At 46.7% G+C, this 14,971-nt stretch overlaps 1 protein-coding gene across 4 annotated transcripts in view; it reads left to right on the forward strand.

Annotated features, from left to right (window-relative positions):
* Positions 1 to 14,971, forward strand: part of ADCK1 (aarF domain containing kinase 1) — a 133,786-nt gene that overhangs the window by 95,228 nt on the left and 23,587 nt on the right. For all 4 annotated transcript variants that reach the window (XM_063948209.1, XM_063948212.1, XM_063948211.1 and 1 more), the window contains one exon: positions 10,106 to 10,299. In XM_063948209.1, coding sequence (XP_063804279.1) covers positions 10,106 to 10,299 — 194 coding nt within the window. The remainder of the gene's footprint in view (positions 1 to 10,105; positions 10,300 to 14,971) is intronic.

Consider the following 14,971-nt stretch of genomic DNA (forward strand, 5'->3'; position numbering starts at 1 on the left):
GGGCCACCGCTGACCCCATCGCACACCCGGACAGTTGTAACCAAAAAACCCCATTAAACACAAAATAATTGCGTTTCAACACCCTATCTAAGAGGGTCATGAAGAATGTGACCTCAGGTCCCTGATAACTGGGATTATTATCAATGAGCACCCTAACCGCCTCCATACCTGCATCATGGGGGATGCAGGTATAAAGACTGGTGACATCCGCACTGCACAATTGTAACCCCTCAGGTAATGGGCCCAATGCTTGTAATTGCAATAACAGTGACGTCGTGTCCTTAAGGTATGACGGCAAGGACTGGATACAGGGATTGAGAAAGGAATCCAAATATATGGAAATGGGATGGTATAAGGATCCCCTAGCCGACACTATCGGGCGGCCCGGAGGGTCAACCATAGACTTATGGACCTTAGGTACCGTATAAAACAACGGAACTCTGGGATAATCAGTGGTAAGTGCCTGAGTGACCTCTGTTGGTATAATGCCTTGCTGATGCGCATTTTTGAGTATTTGATCTAACTCAATCTTATACTCTTTAGTAGGGTCTTTAACTAGCCGTTTGTAGGTTTCTACACTGCCCAACTGTCTCTGACACTCCTTAATATAGTCATCCAAGTCTTGGATAACTATAGACCCCCCCTTGTCCGCCTTGCGGATCACTATATCAGTCCGTTGTGACAGATCTTTAAGTGTTTGCATTTCTTGTTTGGACATATTCGGATGGAGTGATCTGGTATCTTCCAAGGTGCTTTCCCTTTCCATCATTCTTGTGAATGTGCGGATAGAGGGATTTAAACTAGGGGGGTCAAACTGGGAACCAGGTAAAATTTTCCGTAATTGGGCAGGAATGGCTGAATCAGGTCGATCTTGCGTCTGGTTGTTGAAATATTCCTTTCTTTTTAACGTCCTATTCAATCGGTAAAGTTCCACCTTATTTTCTAAAGGATCAGGATAAGTAGTCGGAACATAGGACAGTCCCTTTGCCAATATCCGGTATTCAAGGTCCGAAAGATGGGTAGAGGATAAGTTAAATACCAGGTCCTTTAGTGACGAGGAGGCTTGCGAACGTTGGATCCTCTGGTTTTGACCCGACCTCCGCGTCCTCTGCCGCGACCTGCGGTTGGTGTCTGATTGGATCGGGTCTGTGTGCCCTGCGGTTGCTGGCCTAAAGGGAGCGGGCCTTCTTGTGTGGAGGTGTGACCAGTGGCATATTCAGAGTCGCTCGCCGATGTGCTCGCCCCCTGTTGTAGTTCTCTGCGTCGACGAGTTTGTTGTCTGCGATTAGGGTATCGCTGCTCCTGAGATGGGCGTACACTGCCCAACCACGGGTATACTTGCCGCTGTTCGTAATCTCTTTGGACCGTCTTTAATTTATCTTTTTTGAATCTGATCAATTCTTGGCGGTAGGTGTCCATCTGGCTCGTGAGTTTCGCCATCCAATCAGTCTGGCTGTCTGTGGTAAGTTTGTTAATAGATAGTGACTGAGTTATCTCCTAGGGGGATCATAATCGTATTGGGATTGTTACTATTTTTGCTTTTGTTATTTAATAGAATGCAGTATGTTATTTCTAGCATATACCTAGGTACCCGGGGCCGTTAATGAACCAACTTGTTATTGTTGTCATTTAACAACATAGTCGTGCAGCCTATTCCTTAATGACTGACCAGTGGGGAAGCTGTTTTTAACTGATCCATATTTTAACTGTTGTTATGCATGTTTTTTTCAGTTCCCGTCCAGCGTTAGCTGGTTGCTATGGGAACTCCCCTGCGACGCGGCGCACCGTTGACGTCATGGGACGCCAATGCGGAAGCATGGTCGGACGGACTGGCGGGCGGTCGCGCCGTGGAGCAGGTGAGTAGGGTTAATGTTAATGTCAGTCTGTTTGTCTATAAATGTATGTTTTGTGGCATTGTGATGCTTGTCTGGCCCTGAGGACGGGGTTCTACCCCCGAAACATGTTGGCATAATAAAAGATTATACTTCAGCTACAAAGTCTGATTGAGTGCCGCCGTCATCCCTTCACGCTATATATATATATATATATATATATATATATATATATATATATAAATATATATAGCATGCACTGTAACTGGCACTTGCTGAATCCATACCATAACGTATCCAGGTGCCCTCACATGCTGGATCACCAGCAATACATACACGACAAGCAGGTGCGGCACTCAGGAAAAAATGACAGACTCAAGAAAATTCAATGTCAACGTTTCGGTGTATTACCGTCTTCAGGATATACACCGAAACGTTGATATTGAATTTTCTTGAGTCTGTCATTTTTTCCTGAGTGCCGCACCTGCTTGTCGTGTATATATATATATATATATATATATATATATATGGCTGGTATGTCCTGAGGAAGAGGCTGACGCCTCGAAACATGTTGATATTATACCGCTGATGTTACATCGTTATTAAGCACTGATATAAGAGGAGTCCCGTGGAGTGCCGTGCTGTATTGGAGGAGTGTATGTGAGTTGCACTAGGCACCGGGACCAGCTGAACATAAGCGTGGAGTGCCGGCTGATTTGGAGGTGTGTGTGTGTATATATATATATATATATATATATATATATATATATATATACACACGCACCTGATAGATAGATAGATAGATAGATAGATAGATATATCTATCTATCTATCTACCTATCTATCTCCTACCATAGTCAGCTGCTCCCGGTGCCCGAACACAGAGATGATATATGTAGAGTGAAAAGAACGACACTCGTCCTGGCGAAGGAGGATGTTATGTCCTCTGAAACGTTGACCAAATAAAAATTTTTTTTCAAGAGTTACAATTGTCTCCTGCGTGTGCCGTTCTTTACATTCTACATATACATATATATATATATATATATATATATATAAATACATACATAATTTACACAATAGTGTAATGTGTTCACAAAATAAGTTTCTCAAATAAAGTCCCAACATTCAAGCAGTGTGTTTTTTAAGGAAACTGAAATAATTCCTTAAAGACATGTATGAAAGATAGCCTTCACGTCTGATCTCCCATTTTCGTGGAGCACTTACAGGTCGCAGATATATATCGGACATGTAACAATACAACTTCCTCAATTGTTTCACTTCATGTATTTTTTTCTCAAAGGTCACCTTGTATATCACCATAAGAGATAAATATTACCATATTGTGATAAAACATGTTTCTGCAGCGGGGTACACTGTGATTCCGCAGGGAATAACATCGGGGTGTAGAGTTGGATCTTGATCCGAGGCACCAACAGGCTAAAAGCTTTGACTGTTCCCAGGATGTATTGCACCGCCTCCTCTATATCCCCGCCTCCAGGCAATGGAGCTCAATTTGTAAGTTGGTTCCTGCAGTGCAGGCAGCTAACAGGGAGGGCTGCGCTAGGCAGCCCTGAAAAGAGCTTTTAAGAAGATAGAAGACTTCAAGGGCCGCAGCACAGGCACTTAGAAGTGCTATATGTCATGCTGACAGTGGAGGGCTCCGGTCTCTTCAGGGCACACATACACGCCGCTGCTCTCCAGGATCGCGTGGCCGCATCATAGGGAGGAGGTAAGAGGGTCCCCCAGGCGGGACCCGCTGAAAATCGCGATCCGGCGCGGTCTCCAGGAGAGGGGCCGCGCGCGCTGGCGTGGACACTGTGGCCATACAGGGACCCCACTAGACCTCCAGGGCAAGGGGCACTGGTCGGATTACATAAAAATCTGTTTCAATAGGCCCCGCAGTACCCGGTGGTGAAGTCCAGCAAGGGGATAAGGCTCTGACTTGTAGCCCCTCCCCCAGCCCCAGGCGCCATTTACTGCAAATGTTCCCGCCTTGAAGCTGCTTCTCTCTGTCTCCCTCACTCCCTGTCAGCGTTTGGGCGCCATTACACACATGCTGAGCTGATTTTGGGTCAGCGATGTGCATTTACAGGACACTTAAGTATTCTACATGTCATGTAGACAGTGTTTGTTAAGAACAAGTGCATTACTACAGGGATATTTAGTACAAGTACCTTGTGATATACATCCAGTCTTTACTGTGCATTGTTATATCTATATACCTACATAGCTTTACTTGGTAGTACAGTTACTTAGTATTGCTAGTCCAGTGCAGTTTTATTGTTGTTTATAATAATTTCTGCATTGTACATGTGACTGTGTGTGTGCCTATAACTGCTGTGTGGTCTCTATTCCGTGTATCTCACACATATTGTTATCCCTATATTCTGTACCCTGAGGGGGGCTAAGTGCACCAGGGTTCTCATATAATATAGTGTTTTACAGGATATACTACTTTGGTATTTTTCTCTGTGTATTACAGTCACCACATACCTCTTAAATCCTCTGTTTGTGCTCTGCTTGCAGTCACACTATACAGGGGTTCTTTTGTCAGGTAATTTGTCTGTTTATATTGTACTATTACGCCCTGAGGTTACGTTTTCATGTAATGTCGGCTAAACAGGGCGATAGATCCATGGCTGATCCTGCACCACGCTGTGCTGATGCCACGGATTACTCGGAGGAAAACATAGCAGCTGAGGGTTCAGGTACTGGGGGTTCTATACCCCCCAGTCAGTCTGCAGCAGCAGCGGGGGCACATCAAGACCCACCAGGGGTTTATGCTGCTGCACCTGTGTATAATGTCCAGATGTACCCTTTGGCTCATATATTGCGTTTAAATCTGGCTCTGGTGCTAGCCAGTTCCTCTTGAGCCATTTAACTCACCGCACGTCCCTGGTGTTCCCTCCAGTGTCACTTCTGCCCGGGGTAATACGGAAGTTCAAGCAATAAGGAGGAATACTACTTCTAATCGCTCCAGCGTGGCCCAGACGACATTGGTTCTCAGACCTGCAGAGTCTCTCGATAGAGCGTCCTCTTCTACTTCCGCAGCGCCCAGACCCCCTCGTTCAGGGCCCTTGTGTCTATCAGGCATTGGCCCGGCTGGCTTTGACGGCGTGGCTCTTGAAGCTTCAATACTGAGGGCCAAAGGGTTTTCTGAGGCGGTCATTCAAATTATGTTGAAGGACCGTAAACCGGCTTCTGCTCGGATTTATTATAGGGTCTGGAATTCTTACTTCACATGGTGTGCTGCTAAGAATTATGATGCATTCAAATTCAATTCTGCCAATCTTTTGGCTTTCCTACAACAGTGCCTGGACTTAGGCCTTTGTCTGGCCTCCCTCAAGGTTCATATTTCTGCCTTGTCGATATGGTTTCAGAGAAAAATTGTGACTCTGCCTGATGTTCATACATTCACTCAGGGTGTTTTACGGATTCAACCTCCCTATGTTCCTCCTGTGGCTCCTTGGGATTTGTCGGTTGTTCTGGACGCCTTACAAGAGTCTCCGTTTGAGCCTCTTGAGTCTGTGGACCTTAAATGGCATACTCTTAAGGTCCTGTTTTTGCTGGCTATCGTCTCTGCTAAACAGGTTTCAGACTTGGGTGCCTTGTCCTGATTTTTCACCTTTTCTGATTTTTCACCGTGAACGGGTGGTTATTAGAACTCGCCCTGGTTATCTGCCTAAGGTAGTGTTGTCTTTCCACCTTAACCAAGAGATTGTGGTTCCGGCCTTTACCTCTCCAGGTTTATCCTTCAAAGAGCGGTATTTGGATGTTGTACGGGCTCTCCGTATTTATGTGAAGAGAACAGCTTCACTTAGGAGATCTGATTCTCTATTTGTTCTTTTTGGTTTTCAGAAACGTGGCTGGCCTGCTAATAAGCAGACCTTGACCAGATGGATTAGAATGGTGATTGCACATGCTTATGTACAGGCTGGCCTTCCAGCTCCTGCTACCATCAAAGCCCATTGTACTCGGTATGTTGGACCTTCTTGGGCTGCCCGCCGTGGTGCGACCCTTGTACAAGGCGGCTACATGGTTCTCAGTGAACACGTTCATAAGGTTCTATGCCTTCGATACTTCCGCCTCCCAGGATGCCTCCTTTGGACGCCGGGTTATTGTGCCCGCTATATTGCGTCCCCTCCCATGAGGAACTGCTTTAGGACATCCCCGATGTTATCCCTGTGGAATCACAGTGTACCCCGCTGCAGAAAAGGAGATTTATGGTAAGAACTTACCTTTTGTTAAATCTCTTTCTGCGAGGTACACTGGATTCCACAGGGTGCCCATGCTGACGCACTTAGCTTCTTTGGGTTTGTATGGCATTAGCCGCTGGTACTTTCTCCTGTCGTGAGGATGTAAGTGTATGTGGCTACTAACGGTTGTCGTCTCTTTTACCTGCTATTGCATTGGACTGTTTAACAAAACTGAGCTCCAGTGCCTGGAGGCAGGGATATAGAGGAAGCGGCGCTATGCATCCTGGGAACAGTCAAAGCTTTTAGCCTGTTGGTGCCAACTCTACACCCGATGTAATTCCCTGTGGAATGCAGTGAACCTCGCAGAAAGAGATTTAACAAAGGTAAGTTCTTACCATAAATCTCCTTATTACATAAAAACATATTCTAAAGGATGGTAGCCCGCTCACAATGCAAGGCTCTTATGCACACATAACAGTTCTGAAAGTCTTGGGATACCCCAGCCTGGATTCTGGGGCAAAGTCCTCACACTGGAAGGTAATTCACACTGTATCCCCTCTTGAAACCAACGCGTTTTGACCTTTTGGTTTTCTCCTTAAAAACCAAACTGTATGAATTTTGGAACTGTTGCCCTTATTTATCAATGAGTGATACATTTTACTGTGAGTGATAAATTGCACCAGTCAATCCGCTCCTAACTGTCATTTTTCAAACAGAGTCTGTAACATGGCAGGTAGGAGCTGATTGGCCGGTGCAATTTATCACTCACGGTGAAGTGTATCACTCATTGATAAATAAAGGCATATATTTTTAAAACTTTTTTTTATTTCTTTATATTACACTATTGAATATGTATTTGCTTTTTTTTTACATGTGACTTATGATTATGGAAATCCCCAGACTGAGGATATTTATGAGTTTGAGTTTGAATACTACGTCATACTACAGAAAGGATTAGTATTGTTTTATCTGGAGCCAAGTTTAGATATCCTTATTTTGTGTATATTACTACACCATTCTCTAGCATCCATAAGGGATATTGGGGAAGCTCGTACGATGGGGTATAGATGAGATCCAAAGGAGCCAGTGCACTTCAATTTCTTCAACTGGGTGTGCTGCCTCCTCCCCTCTATGCCCCCTCCCACAGGCAGTTTAGAAAAAAGTGCCCTCAGGAGAGGATGCACATCTCTGAGCTCCAGTGAGTTTTCTTCAATTTCTTTTTTTCTGTTTGTTATTTTCAGTATGCTGTCTGGGCAACAGCATACCTGCACTGTGGGAGATAAAGGGGGGCATCACCAGCCTTCCGAGGTGCAGAGCCGCTTCCCCGCTGAGGGGTTGTTGTTCAGCTGTTGACCTTGGCTGTCGCCGCACGCCGCACACCCCTAATGCTGCCTGAAGGTGACATCAGTGGTCAGTATATCAGTCGACAAGGAGAGACAAAAAGCAGAGCCTGCATGCAAGAGGTATCAAAGATACTCCTCTGGGCGGAAAGAAATGCAAGAGCAATGTCAGCAATCTTCATTCCGGGTGTGGACAACTGGGAGGCGGACTTCCTGAGTCGTCACGATCTCCACCCGGGGGAGTGGGGGCTCACCATCTGGTATTTCAGCAGATCATCGACCGGTGGGGTTGCCCACAGATAGACATGATGGCTTCTCATCTCAACAAGAAACTTCCCTGGTATTGCTCACGGACCAGGGACCCTCGTCGTCTTTGTCTTACCGGCTGGTCTATCTGTTTCCCCCGATTCCATTGCTCCCAAGGGCACTAAAGTGAATCATGAATCAACGTGTCCAGGCAATTCTGATTGCCCAAGATTGGCCTCGGAGGGCGTGGTACGCGGATTTTCTGTACATGTCCGTCGAAGACCCTTGTCCTCTACCACTAAGATGCGATCTTCAACAAGGACCGTTCATCTACCCGGACTTATGGCGACTTCGTTTGACGGCAAGGAGGTTGAGCGGAGCATTCTAGCTCACAAGGGCCTTTCCAAGGTTATTGCTACCATGGTTTAGGCTAGGAAACCTGTGACGTCAAAACACTTTCATCGTATCTGGAGGAGATATGTCTCGTATTGCGAGGAACGCACGTATCCGCCTACTGAGTTTCACTTGGGACTTTTCTTACGTTTACTGCAGGCTGGTGTTCCATTAAGGTCCAGATTTCAGTCCTCTCCATTTTCTTCCAGAAGAAATTGGCAGTGTTGCCAGAAGTTCAGATCTTCTTGCAAGGGGTACTCCACATACAACCTCCTTTTGTGCTGCCTACGGCACCCTGGGATCTGAATGTAGTGTTGGAATTTATACAGTCCTCCTGGTTTGAACCTCTGATGACGGTAGAAGACAAGTACCTCACGTGGAAGACGGTGATGTTACTGGTCCTGGCTTCTGCTCAACGTGTCGTGACTGGGGGACTTGTCGTGTCAAGGTCCCTACTTGGTCTTTTACGAGGACAGAGCGGAGCTCCGCACTAGGCAGCAGTTCCTGCCGAAGGTTGTCTCTGCGTTTCACTTGAATCAGCCTATTGTGATTCTGTCCAGTTCTGGTGCTTCTACTCCTACGGAGGCATTGGATGCTGTGTGAGCCTTGAAGATCTATTACTATCCAACAGGTCTATGTGTCGGCAGCCTTACCTGTTCCTAAATCTATGAAGGCCCACTCTACAAGATCAGTGGGTTCTTCCTGGGTGGCTGTCCGAGGAGTCTCGGCCTTGCAACTATGCCGTGCTGCTACCTGGTCGGGGAAGAACACCTTTTTGAAGTTCTACCAGTTTGATACCCTGGGCAAAGAGGATACCCAGTTTGGGCAGGCGGTGCTGCAGAAGTCTCCACACGTTCTGGAAGCTTTGGGATGTCCCCATCGTACTAGATTCCCCAATATCCCTTATGGATGCTAGAGAAAATAGGATTTTAATTACCTACCGGTAAATACTTTTCTCGTAGTCAATAAGGGATATTGGGCGCCCGCCTCAGTGCGTTGACTTTCATCAGGTTCTTGTAATATGGTTACCTGTTCAGCTGTTGCTGTTGTTGTTACCAGCTGCTGCTGGTTGTTTTATGTTAGTGGTGTGCTGGTATGTAAATCTTACCACTCTTCGTTATCATATTTCCTTCTCTCATATATGTCCTTTCTCCTTCGGTCACGTTTTTACCTATAACTGCCTGTGGGAGGGGGCATAAAGGGGAGGAGCCAGCACACCCAGTTCAAGACATTTAAAGTGCACTGGCTCCTTTGGACCCCGTCTATACCCTATCGTACTAGATTTCCCAATATCCCTTATGGACTACGAGAAAAGGATTTACAGGTAGGTAATTAAAATCCTATTTTCCTGTCTCCTCCACCTGTCCCTCGGTATATACTAATTTCCTGTCTCCTCCGCCTGTCCCTCAGTATATACTCATTTCCTTTTTCCTCCACCTGTCCCTCAGTATATACTCATTTCCTGTCTCTTCCGCCTGTCCCTCAGTATATACTCTTTCCCCGTCTCCTGCGCCTGTCCCTCAGTATATACTCTTTCCCCGTCTCCTCCGCCTGTACCTTAGTATATACTAATTTCCTGTCTCCTCCGTCTGTCCTTCGGTATATACTCTTTCCCCATCTCCTTCACATGTCCCTCAGTATATACTCATTTCCTGTCTCCTCTGCTTCTCCCTCAGTATATACTCTTTCCCCGTCTCCTCCGCCTGTCTCTCAGTATATACTCATTTCCTGTCTCTTCCGCCTGTCCCTCAGTATATACTCTTTCCCCGTCTCCTGCGCCTGTCCCTCAGTATATACTCTTTCCCCGTCTCCTGCGCCTGTCCCTCAGTATATACTCTTTCCCCGTCTCCTGCGCCTGTCCCTCAGTATATACTCTTTCCCCGTCTCCTCCGCCTGTCTCTCAGTTAGATGTCCTTCCCATGTATATATCCTGTGTTCTTTTCTGTGTAGCTGTTGTTAGCAGGTATCCTTGGTTTGCAGCCAGTATTTATAGCTGTTTCATCCAAGAAACACTCCAGTGTAATTGCTGAAGCCATTGCTTTTTCTGTATCCTGTGTTTTGTTACCCTGTTGTCACAATCTCCCCATCTCCACAGGCTGAGGAGATCCGCAACAATGCAGCCACATACCTCCCACAGATCAGCCAGCTCCTGGCCAGTGTCCCGCGTCAGATGCTGCTTCTCCTGAAAACCAATGACCTCCTACGCGGTATCGAGACCTCTCTGTGCACTAAAGCCAGTGCTAGCTCATTTCTCTGCATGTCTCGCTGCTGTGTCCGAGCACTCGCCAGGTGTGTATCTGTGTTTCATTCCCCCTTTTGTAATATACTCACACCTGTTTAACCTTTAAAGCCCTCTGATTGGCTCAGTGCACTCATAGATGTGCTTACTTTCCCTGCTGACCTATCATTTTAAAGGGATGATGGGCAGGGGCGGATCTACTGTGAAACGAATGAAGCTTGAGCTTATCCCAGAGGGGTCCTGAAGCAACTTTTTTTTTTTATGAGGGAATTTTTCAACAAAATCGAGAGTTTTTTAAGTGTGTGTTATTAAGATAAAAGATTAAGTTCTTTTAGCGATAGAATCCTCACTTGTCTCGCTGTGCATTTTAACACCAAAAATCTGATTTACACCTTAATGCACTGTATGTATGCTTAGAACTCGTCACCAATAACACCATGACAACCAGGCTTCTTGTACAGCATAGCTGTTATTACAGCTTGGCCCTGCGTTGCTTAGTACCGCAGGAGCTGCTGGGAGTTGTAGTCTAGCCCTGTGATTTGCGCCCTTTAAGTAGCGTGAAACTTAATTCCTGACCGCCTGCAGAACTTCTCTGTGTGACATTCCCAGGAATGGCGGAGCCTGAGAGGGCCTGTTCTAGGAAGGAGGCTGTGAGAGGTGAGAATGAGCCCGGGACAAGGAGGCGTCTAATAAGATCATTTTGCTGGTGCTGAGCGGTTGCAAGGGCAGTAGGACCCTTTGGACCTTGTTGGATGTTGCCCTGTTGTTGCTGGTTGCAAAGGGTCCCCCATAACAGTTCAAGCTTCAGGGCTCCAACAATGTAGATCCACCACTGACTATGGGGCAGATTTATCAAAGTGGAGAGAGAGAAAGTACCAGCCAGTTAGCTCCGGTCATTTTAAAAGCTGTGTTTGAAAAATGACAGAAGCTGATTGGTTGGCACTTTATCTCTCTCCAATCTTTAATAAAGCTGCCCCTGTGTCTCTACAGGGCTTTTAGCAGTCTGTGCACGGAAGTAATAGCAGGGACTGTGGGATGTTGCTTGCAATATATGTGTGATCCAGTCGTTCTAACGAGCGGCACCTGTGCTGATAAGTAGAACCACAGAATGAGGTCTTTCTGGCCACCAAGCTCCAGGGAAGAGAACCACCAGCAGCAGAGGACAATAGAGGCCCTAATCACGGCATGTATTCATTCAGTAATCGCTCAGTCATGTGATCACTCCGTAATCACGCCATCATTTGCTAATCTCTGTACTGAGTGCAGACTGTTTTCACTGTCTAATTACTGGGTACACTCTGTATTTCCACTAATCACTTTCTTCAGTTTATATTCTAATGAGCTGTGCAGTCAGTTCTGAGGCGGTGGCCATTTCCATGGAGACCAGGATTCAATGTGCTGTGTGGTTATGGCATGTGTGCTCTCATTGATGACACTTTCAAGATATGAAGTACGTTGCGTTAAACGTTCCTGGAGTATGCGTGCTCATCCCGTTGGGCAGCCATACTGTACACTGCTTCCTTACTCTGCAGACAATACTTTGCTGCAGCCCAGTCTTTCCAGCATTTTAAAGCGGAGAGTTATTCACTCCCTAATCATTAGCGGCAGTTTGTATTCACTCACTAAAAGCAGCCTTTGTCTCGCTAATAGGTAAGTAATGTCTTCCTTTTGGTAATTAATACTGTAAGCACGATCTTTATTCACTCTGCAATCAGGCCACACTCAATATTCATTCATTAGTCACGAGTGTCAGTCTGTACTCTCCTGGAATAAAAAACTGTGTGCCAACGCTGCTGCAATCTCCGTACTGCCCCCTGCACTGATTGTACCAGTAAAGCCCCCGTATTGATTCTACCGTAGGTGTGTAACCGTGTGTAGCCTATAGGACATGGCGCCCTATGTGATGCTTCATGATCGATAGTGCCCCCTGCAAATATTGCTTTGAGAGGTTTCTCTATCGTCCTAGTGGATGCTGGGGTTCCTGAAAGGACCATGGGGAATAGCGGCTCCGCAGGAGACAGGGCACAAAAGTAAAGCTTTCCGATCAGGTGGTGTGCACTGGCTCCTCCCCCTATGACCCTCCTCCAAGCCAGTTAGATTTTTGTGCCCGGCCGAGAAGGGTGCAATCTAGGTGGCTCTCCTAAAGAGCTGCTTAGAAAAGTTTAGCTTAGGTTTTTTATTTTACAGTGAGTCCTGCTGGCAACAGGATCACTGCAACGAGGGACTTAGGGGAGAAGAAGTGAACTCACCTGCGTGCAGGATGGATTGGCTTCTTGGCTACTGGACATCAGCTCCAGAGGGACGATCACAGGTACAGCCTGGATGGTCACCGGAGCCTTGCCGCCGGCCCCCTTGCAGATGCTGAAGTAAGAAGAGGTCCAGAATCGGCGGCAGAAGACTCCTCAGTCTTCTAAAGGTAGCGCACAGCACTGCAGCTGTGCGCCATTTTCCTCTCAGCACACTTCACACGGCAGTCACTGAGGGTGCAGGGCGCTGGGAGGGGGGCGCCCTGGGAGGCAAATGAATACCTATTTTGGCTAAAAATACCTCACATATAGCCTCCGGAGGCTATATGGAGATATTTAACTCCTGCCAGAATCCGTTAAGAGCGGGAGACGAGGCCGCCGAAAAAGGGGCGGGGCCTATCTCCTCAGCACACAGCGCCATTTTCCCTCACAGAAAGGCTGGAGGGAAGGCTCCCAGGCTCTCCCCTGCACTGCACTACAGAAACAGGGTTAAAACAGAGAGGGGGGGCACTAAATTGGCGTTAGAAATATATAAAAAAGATGCTATAAGGGAAAACACTTATATAAGGTTGTCCCTATATAATTATAGCGTTTTTGGTGTGTGCTGGTAAACTCTCCCTCTGTCTCTCCAAAGGGCTAGTGGGTCCTGTCCTCTATCAGAGCATTCCCTGTGTGTGTGCTGTGTGTCGGTACGTGTGTGTCGACATGTATGAGGACGATGTTGGTGAGGAGGCGGAGCAATTGCCTGTAATGGTGATGTCACTCTCTAGGGAGTCGACACCGGAATGGATGGCTTATTTAGGAAATTACGTGATAATGTCAACACGCTGCAAGGTCGGTTGACGACATGAGACGGCCGACAAACAATTAGTACCGGTCCAGACGTCTCAAAAACACCGTCAGGGGTTTTTAAAACGCCCGTTTACTTTAGTCGGTCGACACAGACACAGACAGGGACACTGAATCCAGTGTCGACGGTGAATAAACAAACGTATTCCTTATTAGGGCCACACGTTAAAGGCAATGAAGGAGGTGTTACATATTTCTGATACTACAAGTACCACAAAAGAGGGTATTATGTGGGATGTGAAAAAACTACCGTAGTTTTTCCTGAATCAGATAAATTAAATAAAGTGTGTGATGATGCGTGGGTTCCCCCCGATAGAAAATTATGGGCGGTATACCCTTTCCCGCCAGAAGTTAGGGCGCGTTGGGAAACACCCCTTAGGGTGGATAAGGCGCTCACACGCTTATCAAAACAAGTGGCGGTACCGTCTATAGATAGGGCCGTCCTCAAGGACCAGCTGACAGGAGGCTGGAAAATATAAAAAAAAAAAGTATATACACACATACTGGTGTTATACTGCGACCAGCGATCGCCTCAGCCTGGATGTGCAGAGCTGGGGTGGCTTGGTCGGATTCCCTGACTAAAAATATTGATACCCTTGACAGGGACAGTATTTTATTGACTATAGAGCATTTAAAGGATGCATTTCTATATATGCGAGATGCACAGAGGGATATTTGCACTCTGGCATCAAGAGTAAATGCGATGTCCATATCTGCCAGAAGATGTTATGGACACGACAGTGGTCAGGTGATGCAGATTCCAAACGGCACAAAGGTGTATTGCCGTATAAAGGAAGAGGAGTTATTTGGGGTCGGTCCATCGGACCTGGTGGCCACGGCAACTGCTGGAAAATCCGCCGTTTTTACCCTAAGTCACATCTCTGCAGAAAAAGACACCGTCTTTTCAGCCTCAGTCCTTTCGTCCCTATAAGATCATATCTGCCCAGGGATAGAGGAAAGGGAAGAAGACTGCAGCAGGCAGCCCATTCCCAGGAACAGAAGCGTTCCACCGCTTCTGACAAGTTCTCAGCATGGCGCTGAGACCGTACAGGACCCCTGGATCCTACAAGTAGTATCCCAGGGGTACAGATTGGAATGTCGAGACGTTTCCCCTTCGCAGGCTCCTGAAGTCTGCTTTACCAAGGTCTCCCTCCGACAAGGAGGCAGTATGAGAAAAAATTCACAAGCTGTATTCCCAGCAGGTGAAAATTAAATTACCCCTCCTACTACAAGAAAAGGGGTATTATTCCACACTATATTGTGGTACTGAAGCCAGAAGGCTAGGTGAGACTTATTCTAAAAAATTTTTTGAACACTTACAAAGGTTCAAATCAAGATGGAGTCACTCAGAGCAGTGATAACGAACCAGGAAGAAGGGGACTATATAGTGTCCCGGGACATCAGGGATGCTTACCTCTATGTCCCAAATTTGCCCTTCTCACTAAGGGTACCTCAGGTTCGTGGTGCAGAACTGTCACTATCAGTTTCAGACGCTGCCGTTTGGATTGTCCACGGCACCCCGGGTCTTTACCAAGGTAATGGCCGAAATGATGATTCTTCTTCGAAGAAAAGGCGTCTTAATTATCCCTTACTTGGACGATCTCCTGATAAGGGCATAGTCCAGGGA

The sequence above is a fragment of the Pseudophryne corroboree genome, chromosome 12 (assembly GCF_028390025.1).
Source record: "Pseudophryne corroboree isolate aPseCor3 chromosome 12, aPseCor3.hap2, whole genome shotgun sequence".
Classification (NCBI taxonomy): domain Eukaryota; kingdom Metazoa; phylum Chordata; class Amphibia; order Anura; family Myobatrachidae; genus Pseudophryne; species Pseudophryne corroboree.